At 36.9% G+C, this 18,552-nt stretch overlaps 4 protein-coding genes across 5 annotated transcripts; 1 reads left to right on the top strand and 3 right to left on the bottom strand.

Annotated features, from left to right (window-relative positions):
• Positions 1-766: 766 nt before the first annotated feature.
• On the bottom strand, positions 767-1,198 carry LOC113777981 (probable E3 ubiquitin-protein ligase ATL44). The gene has a single exon (XM_027323216.1). It carries the CDS (start codon positions 1,196-1,198, stop codon positions 767-769), a length of 432 nt encoding a protein of 143 aa, XP_027179017.1.
• A 3,803-nt stretch (positions 1,199-5,001) lies between these two features.
• LOC113778071 (protein preY, mitochondrial) lies at positions 5,002-6,045 on the bottom strand. The gene is made up of 3 exons (XM_027323331.1): positions 5,794-6,045; positions 5,646-5,700; positions 5,002-5,429 (listed from the first exon to the last, which is right to left on the bottom strand). The coding sequence occupies exons 1-3, from the start codon at positions 5,892-5,894 to the stop codon at positions 5,301-5,303; spliced, it is 285 nt and encodes a 94-aa protein (XP_027179132.1). The 5' UTR covers positions 5,895-6,045; the 3' UTR covers positions 5,002-5,300.
• Positions 6,046-7,850: 1,805 nt separating this feature from the next.
• Positions 7,851-10,041, top strand: LOC113777491 (pentatricopeptide repeat-containing protein At3g51320). Its single transcript, XM_027322598.1, has one exon. It carries the CDS (start codon positions 7,972-7,974, stop codon positions 9,712-9,714), a length of 1,743 nt encoding a protein of 580 aa, XP_027178399.1. The 5' UTR covers positions 7,851-7,971; the 3' UTR covers positions 9,715-10,041.
• Positions 10,042-11,113: 1,072 nt separating this feature from the next.
• Positions 11,114-17,665, bottom strand: LOC113778652 (protein MID1-COMPLEMENTING ACTIVITY 1). 2 transcript variants are annotated; one of them, XM_027324126.1, is made up of 10 exons: positions 17,443-17,665; positions 17,136-17,234; positions 16,918-16,992; positions 15,925-16,452; positions 14,519-14,934; positions 14,032-14,141; positions 13,182-13,253; positions 12,573-12,679; positions 12,134-12,227; positions 11,114-11,470 (listed from the first exon to the last, which is right to left on the bottom strand). In XM_027324126.1, exons 4-10 carry the CDS (start codon positions 16,330-16,332, stop codon positions 11,418-11,420), a joined length of 1,260 nt encoding a protein of 419 aa, XP_027179927.1. In that variant the 5' UTR covers positions 16,333-16,452; positions 16,918-16,992; positions 17,136-17,234; positions 17,443-17,665; the 3' UTR covers positions 11,114-11,417. The 2 variants fall into 2 exon arrangements, with proteins under 2 accessions (XP_027179927.1, XP_027179926.1); XM_027324125.1 differs by lacking the exon at positions 17,136-17,234.
• Positions 17,666-18,552: the final 887 nt, after the last annotated feature.

Raw genomic sequence — 18,552 nt, 5'->3', positions numbered from 1 at the left:
TTGGACTTGGATACAATGGACGACGGACCAGCGCCCGTCTTAAAATTCGTTCTGTTGGATTTGGATATAATGGACCACGGCCCAGGCCCGTTTGAGATTGGACAGCAGCGCCGAAGAATCAAGACCTTTCAATTTAAAGGCCGAATCAGGAATATTAAAAGGATGAAATCTCTCTTAAAAGTCAAGCAATTAGTGCTTTCCCCTTTTGGTGATTGCACCTCTTCGGATTCTTTCTAGTCTATGCATTATTATCGTTAAGCATTGTAAAGGCTACGTTAAAAATATGAAAATATCACATGAACCTTTGTCGAGCTTTTGTTAGCTCTTTGCATGCATGAGTAATCTCGAGAATATGACTCTTCTATTTGTCCTAAAACAATTAGCCCTTTTTAAATTGATGGCCCCAAAGTAAAAATAATTTACTTTCCACATGCATGGTTGTGGCAATAATCTCAAATCACAAAGAGGTATTGGAAACATAAACAGGTAAGAGGCTGCCATTCTCTTTCTTTAAGAACTGAAGTCTTGATTTGAGTGCCAATATGCATAAAAAGGGTACTGCAATTTGGTATATGTAGTGGTAAATTCTTCGTGAAATCCTCAATGGTGAGTGCTATACTTTTCCACTTTCCCAAAGGACCAAATTACTCCATGCTTGCCAAAAGAAAAAAAAAAACCACATAAATTCAGGTGGTCTTCTAATGTTAATTATGGAAAGTGAAACTTACTACAACCAAATAGTAGTGTATTTGTCATACGTGAAGCATCAGAAGCCAGCGACGTGAAAGGAAGAAAACCATATCACCATCTCCTCCGTTAAAAATTCTCTTTTTTGAGGGGTCTGTTGTTCATCTTCCATCAAGAACCGGCACACCGGGCACGTTTTCCGGCTAGTATTCAACCACTTATCGACACACTCTCTGTGAAACTCGTGGTGACATGGAAGCAAACGCTTTTCCTCTCCTTCCTTCAATCTTGACAAGCATATAACACAGCATATCTTCTCAACTTGATCACAGTTAGCTTCATGATCGTCTCCAAATCTTGATCTTATTTCACTTGAACCCGTCTGCCGCGATGGAGAAGACCCTTCTTTGATTTTGTCTAGTGTGATAGCAGTCGCGAAAACCCTTCTTCGCCACCCTCCTCGGAGTCCCAGAATGCTACATATGCAGAAAACGAACTTCTTGAAAACCATCGGTTAATTTTGTTAGAGAACTAGACAAGTTCCGTTATAAATGAGAGGAATGCTAATATCTTTTGTTGCTGAGTTTGTTTGGCGTGGTTTAGACTTTACAAGGGTGGTTGGAATGGGATTGACGATTTTGAGTGTTCAACACAAATTGGTTGCACCTAAGCGACTAGTACTAGTATAATTTGGACTGTTAGTATTAATTTGTGATAATAAATGTTAGACTTTTGCAATTCTATTCAGAATTCATTCACCGGAAGAATGAATGAGGGAACACATTAGACATGGTAATCACGTTATGCACCGGAAGAATGAATGAGGGAACACATGTTTATCATTTACATTTTCCCGGAAATATACATTAACTAATATGACGAACTCGTACTCAAAGCCATCTCCTTATATAGTTACAGATATCCAACTGATCTTCTTGAATTACCTCTCGAGCTGTTAATGCCAATTCAAGAAATTGCGTCTTGTTCATCACTAATCAAATAAAACCAGTAAAGGGTCTCACGTGTTTCTCATTTTTGCACTCAAATATACAGCTAACTCTATATTAATTTTGGTGAGACCAGATATTTTTGAGTTCCTCTTTAAGATCTCAGCTCTATTTATTGCTTTGAGATTATACGTTTTCAGTTCTTCTACCTTAATGCTCCAATTTTGTAGCTGCTATCTTCAACCGGACAAGAAGCATAACCTTTAGTCAATTCTCCAATTTTGCAGTTTTCTAAGTCCCAAGTGCATGTCATGTTTAATCTGCTAGCTAACTCAAAGTGCCAAGATACCAATTGATAGAACTGCTTCAACTATCAAGCCAGTTAAAGTGTGAAATATTTCCTACGAAACCCCAGTGGCCAGTTTCAGAAAATGACCGCCATTGATATTTCTAGGTGGATCAAAGATGCTAGTACAATTCAATTCAACCTTTGATGTATGGCACTTGCACGGTTGAACCCACACGGAAAGATGTTCCGCATCTAAGCTGTGAGGAGTGATCAAACTGCTAAGTCGGACTCTTCTCCTAGTTATCAGATGTGACATTTTAAAAACAACTAAGTTCATATACATATACATATATATATATATATATGAGTAAATCTTATATACACCAACAGTTTATGCACTATCACCAGCCAACGTTGACAGTGTATACATTGTCAGTGTAGGAAAGATTAATCATATAGTAGTATAATTGATGATGGGATGAGAGAATGGAGATTCAATTTTAATTTTCTTCTTTCTCAAGTGTAGAGTTACTATTGCATACCTAATTCATGTGCTAATTGCGACACAATTACTCTCGACTACCTCGATGGAATTCGACAGACGAAGGATGTCATCTGGGCCATCTTTTAAACTTAAATAACCTCAAAAAGGTCTTTGTTCATTGTTTTCTTTGCTTTCAAATTTCCTCGTAATGTTTTCTCCTCCTTGTCCCATCCAACCCATGATCCCCAAAAATGCTTTGTTCCAATGATTCCCAGTCAAATAGGCACAGAGTCAACAATAATATTTGACTTAAACTTTTCATAATGAATGGTGAAAAAGACCTGTGTAATTATTCAGGATAATAGGTTGGGAGACACGCATACATGAATAAAGCTTGGATTACGAGGAATCATAGTACTCAATAGAACCCCATGAATTTCCCTGATTTAGCCTAGTGCAAAAAATGGGTATGCCCAGATTCTCTGGTCCTACAAATTGGCGTTATTGTCAAAAGACACTAGTAATTTAACTATATTTTGCTGTACAGCTGAGGACCACTGCCCTCGGCTAACTAAAATGCCCTCTTTTTTTTTTTTCCGTTCTGAGAATGTGAAAAGTTTTTAGCATATAGTTGCTTTAAGTTTATGAAGTAAATGAACAACTACTGACAATATTCCAATGTATCTATGCTCCTAATCAAGTCAAGAAGGAGGATGAGCCAAAGGAAGTACAAGTACTCAGAAGAGTTGAACCAAAAGAACAGGATGCAGTTAAAATTTAGAGTGGATGCTTCCTGTTCGCAAAACCAAAAAGCAGCTGGATAAGGTCCGTACAGAAGTATGAATAGTCCGAAGAATTGGAAGGTTCTCATGTTATTTGATCTCCAGTTTCCAACACAATTTCTGCAGCAATCGCTATGTCTAGTCGAAGTGAGCAAGTGAAATCCTACATAAAATAAGCAATGAAGAAATTCTCTAGAGAAAAAAGCCAGCAGATGAAGTGAAAACACTTAAAACATGCTGCATATCATCAAACGGACAATTAAACCAACAGACAAACTTCAATCCACAGAGATGAGCCTTCTCTAGGATGAAGTAACTCATCATCACCAAGCAGCCAGCCTTCTAACCACCACACAGAGGAATTACAAGTTGAATAAAGTAGATGGTTTACCTCCAAACATATTTAAAGCATAACTTTTCGACCTGCAGCTCACCAAACCTTTATCCAAGTGTTTCCTGACGTCAATGCTTATCAGCTTTATCACTTGGGAAGGTCAAGAGGCACGAACAAATGAAAAACATAGAAGTTTACGCATTTCTATTGGTTTCTATAGGGCATACAGACGGGTATATACAGAGGTTACTGGAGGCAAGCAGAAACCTGCTTCAGTATTTGATATCCAAGCATATCTCTGTTCCCCATCATCAGAGTACCTGTAATATTTCCTGAAATAGTTTCCCACACCTGTACACCCCTCCTTCAAGAGGGTACTCTCACTAAGATGACATGGGGGATCACCACAAAACTTTTCAGTGCCCTTCTCCCCTGTCCAGCAGGTGATACCCAAGAAGTTCAGTCCAGCATGCATTCACATTTATTTAGTTGGCGATAGAATCGTAGAGACCTGAAGGTGTCGATGGGACAATATCTGTCATCTCATGTCTAGCCTTCTACAGCAAGGCTAATTTCAAGTACTGAAAGCATGTGCAAAAAAACACTTAAAAGTATCAACACAACTGATCAGATGGAACTTGTACATTGCGAGCAATATTATGAGAAGTTTTATAGCACATTCTTCTTTTACATTGTATGATAAAGCCTCTCACTGAACCACCGAGTATCAAAATCCCAGGTGGGCAAACCAACACTTGTATTTAGCCCCAGATGAATATTCACAACTATTTGTATCTGCATTGAGTCCATCAAGCTACTTAATTTAAAAACAATATTAGCATATCAGCTAGTCAAGCTTGTATCAATATTAGCACTCCAGGTAAGATTGGCCCATACAACAATAGTTATGTGGCTTGCTGTGAGGCATTGAATCTATGAAATTCTGTATATTCCTTATCTCAGATAGGAACCATAAGCAAACCTAATATTCGATAAAGATTCCTGTTATGTGATATCTGTATATGTTTCATTCCAAGATAGAACTTTTAACTCTAAACCACACTATCATGGTTGAAGGACAAGCCTCAACTAAATCTGTTTGGTTCCAAGATACAACTTTTAGACCAAAATTTTTTTAAAACATGCTATCATAGTTGAAGAACGAGCCTCAGCTCAGTTGACCTTGCCTTCACCACCCCCCCCCCCCCCACAAAACCAAAAGCTTAAAGTCCCAGAGCATGAATTAGAACAGTACAAGCTCAAAGTAGTGAGCTTTTAGCATAATTTAAGCAAACAACATAGAGAAGGTAAGGCTAGAAGCACTTAAGGTTCATATGAGCAGAATCAACATAAAAAGGGACAGGAAGGAGGGATAGGGTCAGAACAAGGATACCAAGCAAGACAAGGGCAGCTTAAAAACATAGGTTCCAAAAGTAATTCAGAGGATTGACATACCACATAAAAATAGCACACTAATATTCAACATACAACAATTATTCCATGCTTTTAACCAAGAAAACAGTAGATGCCAGAGTACATAGTTTCTTATGAAGTCACAAAGCTCTGTAATATTCAAGAACAAAATTCAACCTGAATGAACTAGGAAAGCCTGCGCAACTACAATTGAGTAATAAAATCCAACGAAATATTGGATATGAGGCTGGATATCAAAAAAATAAGAATGCAATTCGGCTAAAATTTGTTTCTCTTGCATACTTTTCCATCACATCTACATATTTCACGGTCAATACCTCCTATCCTTCCTCACTTCACAATCCTACGAACTACATCTTTGATGGTCATTTTTCACAGCGTCCGGATCAACTGCAGAATTGCTATTCGAGGCTTCCTCATCGTCAATAATTTTGCCATTGCTTGGTACAAGACGAGGAATTCCATCCACTACCTAAAATTGTACAAGAAAATGAAAATCATTATAAACTAGAAATAGCCACATACCAATAATCTGATAACCCTTGTTGCTTATCCTATGAAAATGTCTCAGGCTCTCAGTCTGATGAGGATAAAACAATATTCATATACATGTAACATATAGTAGCTCACTGAGGAAAAAGACTAATCCCAACCAAAAAAAAAAAAAAAAAAAGCTGAGCCTACTCACCGGATAAGAAACACCGATTGAGTCACTGATCAAAGAGTTCGTTTTTTCACATACTCTGATACAACAAAAGGCACAAGAATTAAACAAAAATCAGTACAAATTAAAGGTTCAAGGATACAAACTATAATATTTGGGTTCAGTGGCTCACCTTAATGGTTGTTTGGAAAGTGGGCATACAAGTATTTCTGACAGAGTCTTGCTAATCCCAGTTCCTGCTTCTTTAAAAAGAACTCTTCCAAATCTCAGCATTTTGATTTCTCCCTTGATAAATGTTAATACTTGGAAGGGATTTGTAGACCAGCCCAAAAGGGCTTGTGGTTTTTCAACGATTCAATTAACTCAAGTAAGGATTTTGGGACAAAAAGCTTTCCCTTCACGAAGGCCTTGTTTGCGAGTTCAGTAGAAAAAAATAGAGTAAAAGATAAAGTTATGAAAAACAAAAGGAGAAAAAGAAAGGAAATAAAATGCAGTCTCTGTGTGATACTAATTAGGAGTATAAAGTTTTATATTTCTGTACCCTTATTAGAGATCATGATATTCTCATAAGATTTGTTTTTACTTGTTTGCTAGGCCAAATTGATACTGCATAAAGATTCATGAAATAACATTCATTTTCTTCCAATTTTTGCTACATATATTTGAAGAGAAAAGTTTCTTTCTTTATGTTAATTTTTTTTATTGTTTGTCCTTTGGATAGGGTGAAAAAGAGAACATGGAGGAGATGAAAATGGTGAGAGTAAATTTGAATCATCGTTTTAAGATGATAAATATTTGACAAAAAAATATAAAATAAGAAATAAAGACTTTTCTTTTTAATAGTCGAGTGAAAATAAGTTTGGTGAAAACTTGAATTAGTCATCCTCTTTCTTTTTTCATTTTATTTTCTTTGTTGCCCACCTAGGTAGTTTGGGAGTTGGAAATTGAACCGAAAAAAAAGAAGAAGAAAAAGGAAAGAAAAGTCTACTTTTCTGTCTTTAATGAAATTGAACTTTAAATAAGGCAAAAAAAATAAGAAAAAAAGAATAAGGATAGTGTGGATGCTCACCTCAAATTCTTTGGCTCAACTCATCGCTAAGTTGACTTAATCCAACACGTTTTAAGCCGAGGTAAGGCTTATTGTGGACGCTCACCTCAGCTTCGTCTGCTGGACTTATCGCCGAAGTGACTCAATCCAACACATTTTAAGTCGAGATGATCACCTCGGCTATCTTGGTGTTTACATCATCTTTGTCCTCCCGAGGTGTGTCTACCTTGGTCGATTAGGCCTGTCTGGTTATTCAGCGTTTGATACCTACAGACAAAAGCTGACTAATGTCAGACAGGTTGATATGACTGCCGCCGTTGTTATACCCAGACCTATCTCTGACACCGCCGCCTTAGACTGACTCCTTGCAGGTAACAAGGAGTAGATTTCATCATTTCTTTTGTCAGTTTCCTTACTATAAATACTTCCCTCCGTCTGTGAGGAGAGGAGGAGGATTTTGGCTAAATTTCTCTTTTGCTCATAACTCTAGTCCAACTAGTGTTGCTTTTACTCCTAATCCTTTGATTAACTGATTTTAGCATCAGAGCTAGATCGAAGGACAAAGCCCTAGTTATGTCTCTATCTTGACAGGTGTGCTTGTACTATAGACTCGATTCATCAGTCCGGCAATCACCTCGTCAGATAGATTTGGATGAATAGAAGTTGTATTACAATTTAAAAAGGGCTTTTGTTCAGTTTAGAACATAAATGAAAGAAACTTGTCGGAAGCTTGTTAAAGTTTTTTTTTTTGTATTTTTTTCAATTAAATGCCCAACTTGTAGAATAAATTTTTATTGATTTTAGAATCTTTTGCACTTCTTTCTAAATCTCCCATACATCGTTAAGATCACTTCACTTCCTTTCTTTTCTATTCTCAAATTCCAAACTAAACTTTAAAATTCCAAATTATATTTGAGGATAAAATGAACTTTTCATCCCTATTATTTAGGGTCCAACCCCTAAATCCCTAAATAATAGGGATGAAAAATTCATTTTTCCCAAATACTTAAGCATCTTATTGTTCTTCTGTTATATTTTATTTCGAAATAATTACATCCAAACAAGGTTTGAGGACACTTCCGTTTACTCCTGCAGACGAGCTAAAACGCTGTCGTTTTCTTATATAACAAAACCCCTAACAACACACGTATACCCCAGATCATGAAAGATGTGAGGTTTTGACTCAAAAACTTCAGCCTGTTATGCTTTTCTCCTTCTCCTTGTTAGCAAGCAATGAACTTTAATGGCGGAAACAGATATGAATTTGAAGTACCTGGAAGGTCAAAACCCTTCACCAGATGAATGGCAAGAGTTTCCATCAGAAAATTCTTTAAGATCAGTGTCTCTTTCCTATCTCATCCGAATCCCGCCCCTGCTCTAATCCAACCCTCAAGGGCATCACACGTTTCCTCCTTATCACACTTTAGATATTCTCCTAAAGCCCATTCTTTATATAAAAAAAATTTGGACTATCTTGACTCTTGCCAGAGCTTGACCCATCTTTTTCAAATCCAAGCAAACCTAATAACTTCCGGGCTTCTTCAACACCCATCATTTTCAGGCAGATTTATGAAGATTTGCTCTCATTTTTCTGTATTGGATTATGTTGTCTTGGTCTTTAGGTGCATTGTTTTTCCTAGTACTTTTGTTGTGAATACTGTCATAAAAGCCTACGCTTGCAGCTCTGTACCACAAAAAGCTGTGATTTTTTATTTTGAAATGCTTGAATATGGGTTTTTTCCCAGTAGTTTCAGCTTCCCACCTCTTTTTAGCGGCTGCGCAAAGTTGAAGTGTTTGAATTTGGGCGAAAAATGTCATGGGCAAGTTGTGAAAAATGGGGTTGATGGTGTTTTGCCGGTCCAGAATTCTTTGATTCATTTTTATGCTTGTTGTGGGCTTATGGAATCTGTTTTGAAGATAGTTGTAAACATGTCTGTCCGGGACGTGGTGTCTTGGAATACCATAATTGATTCTTTTGCCAAATTAGGTGAATTGGACTTGGCACATAAGTTATTTGATACAATGCCCCAGAGGAATGTTGTTTCGTGGAATATAATGATGACAGGGTATTTGGATTTGGGGAATCCTGGAAATGGGTTGAAATTATTCAGGGAAATGGTGAAGCTAGGATTTAAAGGCAATGAAACAACTATGGTGAATGTGCTTACTGCTTGTGGTAGGTCTGCCAGATTGAAAGAAGGAAAATCAGTTCATGGAACTCTTGTTAGAGAATCTGGCAATTTGAGTTTGATTGTTAATACGTCCTTAATTGATATGTATTGTAGATGTGGAAGGGTGGATAATGCTCGATCAGTTTTTGATAGGATGCCGATGAAGAGTTTAGTTTCCTGGAATGCTATGATTTTAGGGCATTGTATTCATGGAAATCCGAAAGATGGGCTCAACCTATATGATCAGATGACAAGTAAAAGTAGTAGATTGGAAGATGGGAAAACTCATATGACTAATAAATGGAGTTTGGGCAATTGTGATGGGATCATCCCGGATGAAGTTACCTTTATTGGTCTATTATTGGCCTGTGCCCGTGAAGAACGGTTGACGGAAGGGAGGAACTACTTCGGACAAATGATTGATGTGTATGGAGTGAAGCCGAATTTTGTGCATTACTGGTGTATGGCCAGTATTCTTGACAAAGTTGGTCAAAGGAAAGAAGCAATTGAACTCTTACAAGATATGCCAGTTGTAAAGGATGCTTCACCAGAAAGCTCATTGTGGGCTGATTTGTTCAGCTCATGTCGTTTCCAAGGAGATACGATCTTGGGAGAACAACTAGCAAAACGACTTATTGAGCAAGATCCTCAGAACTTTTCCTACCATGTGTTGCTGGTGAATGTTTACGCTGTAGCTGGTAAGTGGGAGGATGTTGCAAGGATAAAGGCAGTCATGAAGGAGAATGGGATTAAAAGAATCCCTGGTTGCAGCCTTGAGGACCTTACAGGAATTGTTCAGAAGATGAAATTGGGAGCTAAATGGCAAGAATTTACAGATAGTTGTCAGCTAAGATCTTCAGAAGTGAATGATTGACTTGATTTTTGAACATTGTTGTCATTAGGCATCAGATTGATGGATGAGAAGGAAATTTGGCCTCTGCACTGTAAAGGAAATGTAAATGGGCTTCTGCAGATCTCCCCTGCTGGCATTTTCATGAAGTTTTTTCTTTTACAAGGTTATATAGTTTATAGTAGAGAAAGCATTCGAAGAAGAGTGCAGCCCCTCCTGGGATGGTGAAATCAGTTTTAGCTGACATGAACGTTTGTTTCTACTTATCCATTGGTTTGTTAAAAGCAACAATTTTTCCCGTAGCATACATGTTCTAGATTAATTGAAAAAAAACTGAAGTTGGACATTTTATGACTTAAGCTTGTCAATGAGCTTGTACATTGCGTACACGTGTTAGTTACCAGGGGTGTTCCAGAGTTGTCTAATTTCCCTGGGTCATGATGCAATTTTGGAATTAACAAACACAGGAACAAGTTCATGTAGTTGTGATTCTGCCAAAACTGAATGACTGCGAATTTTCAAAGTTGAACCTTAATTGTGTGATGATGAGCAGTCCTGGATGGTGAAACCATTGACAATTACCTGCTGAATCACTTCAGAAGAAAGTACTTTGTTTGGTATGATTTTGCATTTAGCAGTTGCAGTTTATAAAATTTTTCATCCGTAGATCCATCTTGCCACACAGCGTAATGCACCATGCAGGTATCTGCCTTGCCAACAGAGAACTAGTAGTAGAAGTTAGAAGTTAACAGAAACATTTCCCATTACAACTTTGAGTATTTATTTGTTTCGCCAATCAAGGACTAATATTAAGACCAGCAGAAACATTTTGATAGTCAACTTTGAAGCAAAACTTTGATATGTGTGAGTAGATAATGCAGTACCAAGATGCAGTCAAGACGGTATCAGTTATAGCCAACGCAAGTGACCGTGATCGCTTGGAAGGGGTGTTCTCATTGATTCTATCATCAAATTGTTTCCATACAAGACATACATTCTATAATCGATACAAAATTCCCATGGCGGATTAGGAACATTTGTTTTCCAAGGTAGGATTAGGAACATGATTTGTAGTAATCTTAAATTTACCCTTTGTTCATTTGCAATTACTTCTGCTGCTGTACAGAAGGTAATTATTGATGAAAATGTAGTAGGAGAATCAAATTGTTTTTCTAGGATTTTCTTTATTTATGAAAATGTTTTCATTGTAAAGGTTAAACCATCTGGTAAATGGTTTTGACTGGCTAAAGAGGGAAAACAAAAGATGTTTGTAGACAAATACTCCACTCCTGTAGGCCAAACCCAGATGATCTACGAACTGTGAATAAGTACAAGCACGAAACCTTTTAAAGATATGCAGATTGCCTTGAATGCCAACCAAAAAATCCCTGCCCCTCTTTGTTGAAGGAGAGAAATTCAGGTGTACAACGGCCAAGAAAAGACATGAAGAAATGCACAATTAAGTATCGGGGCAAATGAACACAGTTACTAAAGAGATAGAGAAAGATACAAAATCGAGTTGATCAAAATATACCACATAAAGCAACCACTACCATGCACATGCTACAACCAGTAAAATGTCGAAATCTGATTACAGAAAGGTAGGTTAATGACTCAGAGTCACAATCTTTGGTGGTATGAAACAATGGTGACCGGCCATTACCCCTACATAAAACCTCTATATGTTTAATCTCCAAGGGACCAACCATCATCTTCTGTCATATCACTTAGGATTCCATGTATTGGGATGCTGGAGGACTTGTTTTCGTCTTCTCAAAACCTGTACATCATTGTGTCATCAAAATATCTGTCATCGGATATAATTGGAAAATGCAACAAGAATGCTAAATGCATTTTATCAGTAGTTCAACCATAACTTCAATCTTAAATGAATTAACTCGACAAGTCGAACAAAGTATCACTGAACAAAATGAGATTGCGTTGCTCTGCCACAAATTCCCCAGCTCATTCTTTCATTTCTATTTTCACATATATGACCAGGTGCAATCTGGCGGGTTGCATGAAATTTGCAACTAAGAAAGTTCATAGCCCCCAGTGTTGACACAATTAATCCAAAAAACAGGAAAAGTTGAACTTTCCTATTTTTAATCTTGAAGTGTTTTGTTTTAATCAAATATTGGTACTTGTTTATGCATTGAGTATTTATTTGGTATTTCATATCCAAGTTGTTTCTTGTCTACCAAGTCAGGTGACATAGAGTGCTTTGTTATAGGATTCAGCTGAGAAACGTGGGAGGAGGAATTAAGAGAAACCAGTGAGAATCTTGGTTTGTTGCTTGGAAGGTCTCAAACCTAATGAGCATCATGTTTATCTGATTAATGACAAACTCTTGTTTTTCATGCAGAGAACATTCAAAACAAATATTGGTCTGTATATGAGCTATGCCATCCACATAGGACTAGGCTTTTGATAACAGGCTTACCATGTATACCGCGAATCTTCACTTCTCGATATTCTTGGACAAGGGCGCAGCAACAGCACATTAAGTGCGAAAGAAAATCATCACATAAACCACCCTGCAATTAAGGAATTATAAGATTTAGGGTACCCATAAGTTCCAGGAAATACAAAGACAAAGCAAAATGCCACAGTTGAGTTAAAACGCTTGATCCTGTTACTTGACGGACTTTTTGGTCATGTTCATTCATTAGGTGGAGCATGAGGTTCATCCATCAGTTTCATCTTCTTTCATGTATGTACAATAAAAGTTTCACAAAGATCATTCGCCACTACAACAAGGATAAGCACTGCATTTCTTTTCTTTATTTCAATTCTGGCTTGACTTCCAACAGCAAGGGGGCTGAATCTGAAGTAGGTGCTGAGAAGAAGATTTATGTAGCTGCAGGGCATTGGGGACTCACCGCAATGTTTAACTGTTTCCGAAGTTTTTGCCTGATGCAACAAGTATAGCAACAGCAGGACAATATCAAGGAATAAGCCATCATCTCATTGCAGGCTTCTGATGAAGCTGCACATAACATAAACCAAATTACCTGTCAGCATCGAGTAGTAACCAAACATAGAGCCGGACTCCTACTTATTCTTCAAATAATTTTATACAGGATACTACTTTTTCAAATTCGGAACTCAAACAGATGACCCACTTAGCCCTCAGTCATTAATTCACCTATGATTGAGGTATCTAAGTAAACAACTGCTGCTAATATCTAATACTAAGGGCAAGATAAGTTATTAGTAGAATTTCAAAGAGAACAACCTGTTAGTTCAGCAGAACACACACAATTGGTACAAGCTTATTGGAGAACAACCCCTTCATCAACAAGCATCCTAGAACAACTACCAAGACCACATTCCAGAAATATTTACAAGAAGTTACCATTGATCAAATCCAGTAGCCAATTGCATTAGATTTTATGCTAAGACAATTCACACATTTGAGAACTTTTAAGGGAGAAAGTCCAGCAACAAATATGATGAATTAAAATCTGGGAAGTAACAGAGTCACTTACACACGTGCCTGCTAGTTGCCACAGTTGCAACTCTTGAAAATGTCCAACAAGGAAAGAAGAAAGTTTTTATGCCTGCAGAGAGTGTAAGTTCATAAGCATTTTTTGCAGTGCATAACATGTTGAGACAATGTACAGTTGAATGACCCTAGCTCAAATATCCTCTTTAAGACCATGAAATTTGTTGCCATTATGAGCCTGGCTGTCCTTGTGAGGATGGCGTTCAAAGCATCTACATGCCAAGAAAATAATAACTAAAACCAAAGGCATCAAATGAAATCCATGGTCTAAAGCAATAGCAGATTTTGCAAGGAACAGACTTTATTTCGCCATTAATTCATCATCAGAATTTCATATTCTCCTCAAATAGGAAAAGTTCTGCTTAGCAAAGATAACAAATCAAAAGAAAATAACAAGAATGACATTTTCCAAACAATCCCAGTCAAATGAACAGAATGAAAATTTATACTTCTATTGATGGAAATCTTAAAAATGGTAGTCTCATGTCCTTGTAAGCAAGCAACAAAAATAACCTCAAAAGATGAAGAATGAAGAAAGTAAAAATTAGTCTCTCTGCCACTGCTCATTTATCAGTTTTTGTCGCTTAAATTGTCAATATATTCCAGAAGATATTCGTATAATACATGCTTTAGACCCATGTATTAAATTTAGATACAGGTGGCAAACAGAAAATTTCATCAAATTTTCTCCTCACTTCAAGAAGCAGATAGAGGGAGTTTTCAATCAAAACAGAACTGCTGTTCTTCACGTAAGCAATAAGGAGCTCATAATAGCAAAAGAGGGAAACCATTCAGATGCCTTGCAAAGAATACTAAGCAATATTATGACATACATAGAAGAGGTTCTGAACAGCAGCCAAGTAAGTCCGAATGCCATTCTTCATGTTGATGTGATCCTTGGGAATCTAGTAAATCATGTTTGGAGGAAACTGATGAAGTATTTCTGCAAGAAAGATAGATACATAACTACAGTTTACCACGAGCAGTAAAAGAAACAAGACAATATGAAATTTCAGAGTAGGTGCATAATGTCTTTCTACAGTAGGAACATCTGTTGAAACCTAATGAAGCCATTACAATATTTCCGTCCTTCAAGGAGGTTATACCATCTGCAAGGACCAGTCGGATATCTTAAATATTTTAAATCGTAAACAAATCAGTCAGCTATATTAAATGTTATAAATTATAAACTTGAAGTACGCATCACATTAGCATGCAAAGGTCAATGGGTGAATTTTTAAATCAGCTCAAACACCCTAGAAAAATATTTGGCTACCACAACAAACAGAACAGAGTATTGGGAGTGGAGGAAGAACCAACCTTGAAGGTGGGTGTTTGTCGACACTCTTAGTATATCTTTCACCATAATGTTCATTATCATTATTGAGATCTGAGAAACTGTGATCCATTTCCTTTGACGTCTTCTTGGGTGAAACCTTCTCTGGCACAGAGGTTGCAGCAACAGCTTCAGTAACCTCAAGAAGATGTTGAATCATTTCGCACTGGTTCACATCATAATTAGCTTGGGATCTTTGAAGTTCTAGTTGAAGTTTTTCATTTTCTTTCTTAATTGCCTCAGTAAATGGCAAATTTGGATAGGAACAGGAAAGGGTTTTCTTCAAAACTACTGTGTCCTTTACAGAAGGATCTCGACTCATAATCACATTTTGCACCTTCCTATCCTCATCATCCAATGTGTATTCACGTTGATCCCTATCAATGATTTCCAACCTCTCCTGACAAGTGGAGAATGAAAGATAAAGTCTACAACAGATGTACAGATGCGTGAAATAAGTCCAGTAAAAATTATTAATTATTAAGCAGGTAACCTCAAGGATATTCAGAAGACGATAGGTCCAAAGTCTTAGCTACTTTTAGAGCATTTTAAGTTGCCAGGTTTACATCAGTAAATGGAATCCAAGTTGCCATCAGAATCAACTATATTACTTTAAATGATAGCGGGAGGGCACAAAGTGCATAAACTAATCTCTTTTCCTTTTTCTCAACAGTTTGTTGAGTAGTCATGATAAGCAGCCTAAACCAACCCATTTGTGTGTGCGCGCGCGCGCATTGCATGCCCATGTGCATGTGTGTGTGTGTGTATATGCCCAATGTGTTCCACATATCTTCAAGAACTTCTCACAGGTCAATAACTATTTCTCTTTATCCTAACATCAACATTTTGGCATCTGGTCAACTATGTTGGCATTGTGTTACAACACGTTTGGGTTTGTATACACTTTTGGCACGCACAGGAAATATCAAAGTCCAAATCTCATCATCAATCACAGCTAGTCACTAGAGAAATTAATTCTGATTTTCCCAAATTCAGTGCAACTAATTCTGGGGAGCAAAATCTACTGCTTTCTGAAAAATAATAAAAGCACTAAATTTAGAGAGGTCAAGGATGATAAAGTAGCACAAGAGTGAATGTGAATAGCAGTTAGCTAGTAAACCAACATGAAGGAAGCCCCAATTTTTTCACGGCATGTTTTTAAATTTAAAAAATATATATACAATTCTGTAATCAATCCCTTCCTCAAAGAAATGCAAGAAAGGCTAAATAATTTGAACATGATCTGGAAGCAAATCTGCAAAAGAAAGAGGAAAGATAGACCACAATCATAATACAACATGGATAGGAACAAAAATATCAATATGTTGGTAATCAAGCTAATGGCTGAAACCTGGGATGCAACATCAAGAAAAAAGATATAAATATTTACCCGAACCCTAGCATTATCAACAAGAGTGATTAGAGGAATGATCTTCAAGTATCGGTCAATCTCGGTTTGGGCCTTCCTGAATTGGTACACAATGTTCCACCCCATGGCCAAAAGGTATAAGTAGCTCCTATCCTGGCAACTATTCACCAAAATGTACGATCTCCTCAAAGCATCCTCTAGCTGTTCCAATGGCTCTCGTGTTTCTGGATACTTCTTAAGCTCAGAAATCTTTAGCTGCTCTAACAAATTCCCAATCAACTTCAGATGCATTGCAAACTGCCTGCAATTTTTCTTGTGCATCCGAGCTGTATTAGCGGCCTGCACTATCATCCCAATCAGCCTCACCGCATCAACACCAGTGAGCTGAGCAACATTTGCAATTTCCCCAAAATGTTCCCACGTAGACATTTTATACTCTCTTTGTTATTATTATACTTCAACCCTGCTTGATTTTAGTCTCACATTAGACAAATCCAGTGTTGATAAACCACTCGAAAATCACCTCCTTACTTCCCACAAGTCACTTAGCTGAAAATTTGATACAATACAATCAGTAAAGCACTAAAATCTATAATTCCTATTTATCAGAAAAATTTAAATTGTGCACAAAAATAGTAGCACAAAAATAAGAACACCACCTACAGATCTTTCATATGAAAATTCAGGTCCAAATCTTCAGAATTGATCCCAACAAGACTGAATTTTTAATTTCTTTTCCTTCTTTTTTTGGTTTTTTTTGTGTGTTGTTTTTGGGGGGGGGGGGGGGGGGGGGGTTTCAGCTGCAGTGGAATATTCAGTTATCAGTCAACGAGATCTCACAGATTATCCAATGCATTCCTTTACGCTTCTAACTTTCTTTACGACAAAGAGAAAGAGAAAAAGGAGAAAGAAGTGCGAAACTAAAGAAAAATTTCATTTTGACTCATCTTTTCAAGTAAGAAATCAATTGAGAACCACCAGAAAAAAAAGACATTGAAACCCCAATAAGCATACTTGAAAGTCACTGAAAACCGCTGTTAACTTAGCTCTCTACTGACTTCTCTTCACCCCGAGCATCTCAGTTATCACCTGTAAAAAATAATCAGCACTTGATAAAAGCCCACAAGAAATCAAAAAAAAAAAAAAAAAAAAAAAGGGAAGAAGAAGCAAATCAGTGGACTAACAAGAGATACATGCATACATTAAAGTAATAAAGATACAAAGTTTCATACATTGAATTTTGCTTCGGTGCATTCCATTGTGGCTCTTGTAGTAGTACTACCGTGTAAAATGATGCGAGTATCAAATTATCAATTAGTCCACGTGGGTACCTTAATTAATGGGAAAACATTTTGTATTTTTTCAGAAAATTCCGAAATGGGATAGCTCAACAAACATAATTAATGCAGAATGTTTCAAGAAAAAAAATCAAAAAATGAAGAGATTTGCAGAGCAAAAAAGATATGGAACTGTGTAATTTACGTGCATTGCTTCAAAGGTTTCTGAATTACTCCTAAAGAAAGAGCCCAGATGGGATACCTCTTGTTCCTCTCACTCTCACGGCTTCGGTGAAGTTTGTCCGCTGGCTGGGAAGGTTTGTGCTGTGAACTGTGAAGAAGAGAAAGACCGCTACTCTCTCCCGACTCCACAGCCTAGTCTCTCTCTGTCTCTCTTCAATCACTATTGTTGCTCGGCTGTGATTTCTATTACTCCTTTGCCCCTGCCAGTGCCAGACGGACAAGCTAGCGTAGGTTGCGGTCATGTGAAATGACTACAATGCCCTTGACTTCTTCTATGGTAGCAGTAATGATGATTAATTGAGACTTGAGAGTTTGAGACGGTAGGGGTCTAGCCTCTAGGAGGCGGATAGAAAATGGTCACGGACTCCCACTCCCGTAGAAGAATATATTTGACTTCAATACTTTGTTAGTATTTTCTTTAATTACTTGCCTAAATAGTAGTAACTACTTAATTCAGGACAGTTGCAGAAGATGATTTAACTAGTAGGTGCTCATTGGACAATCGGTGAGAATGCGTGAGATGTTAACGCTCGTTTGGATTATCTGTTTTTTAAGATATTTTTGAAATATGTTTAGATAGCAAATTTTTTCAATTTGCTTGCTTCATAAACATATTTTCCAATTCACCTTTTTATCTCACATACATCACATCACAAAAAATGTTACAGTAATTATTCCAATATGAAAAGTGTTACAAATGTTTTTGGAATAATTATTTACTGTAGTAGTGTATATGAAATTTTTTTATTTTTTGAAATATTTGATATATTATATGGATGAGATGTTTCTTGCGTTATTTTTATTTATATATTACTGTAGTTTTATATTTAAAAAATTTATTTTTGAAAAAATGATCAATCCAAATGAACCCGTTTTGTTAATTATAAAATTGTCCAAATACAAGAAGCGAAGTAATTATGATGGTATATATTTATATAGTAATTTTGATATAATTTAGATTTGTTAGCTGATGCTTACCAGACACCTATCCATCCTCTAATCCTTAGACGCCTGTACCAACTTTCAAATAGTAATTGCACGTTCCACCTAGCCTTCGGAGGAAACCATGCTTAAAATAAAAGAAAAAGTTGTTATCATTTTGACTAACCTTTGAATTGGTTAGAACTAC

The sequence above is a fragment of the Coffea eugenioides genome, chromosome 7, assembly GCF_003713205.1.
Source record: "Coffea eugenioides isolate CCC68of chromosome 7, Ceug_1.0, whole genome shotgun sequence".
NCBI lineage: Eukaryota > Viridiplantae > Streptophyta > Magnoliopsida > Gentianales > Rubiaceae > Coffea > Coffea eugenioides.
This window is presented reverse-complemented; position numbering and strand designations above follow the sequence as displayed.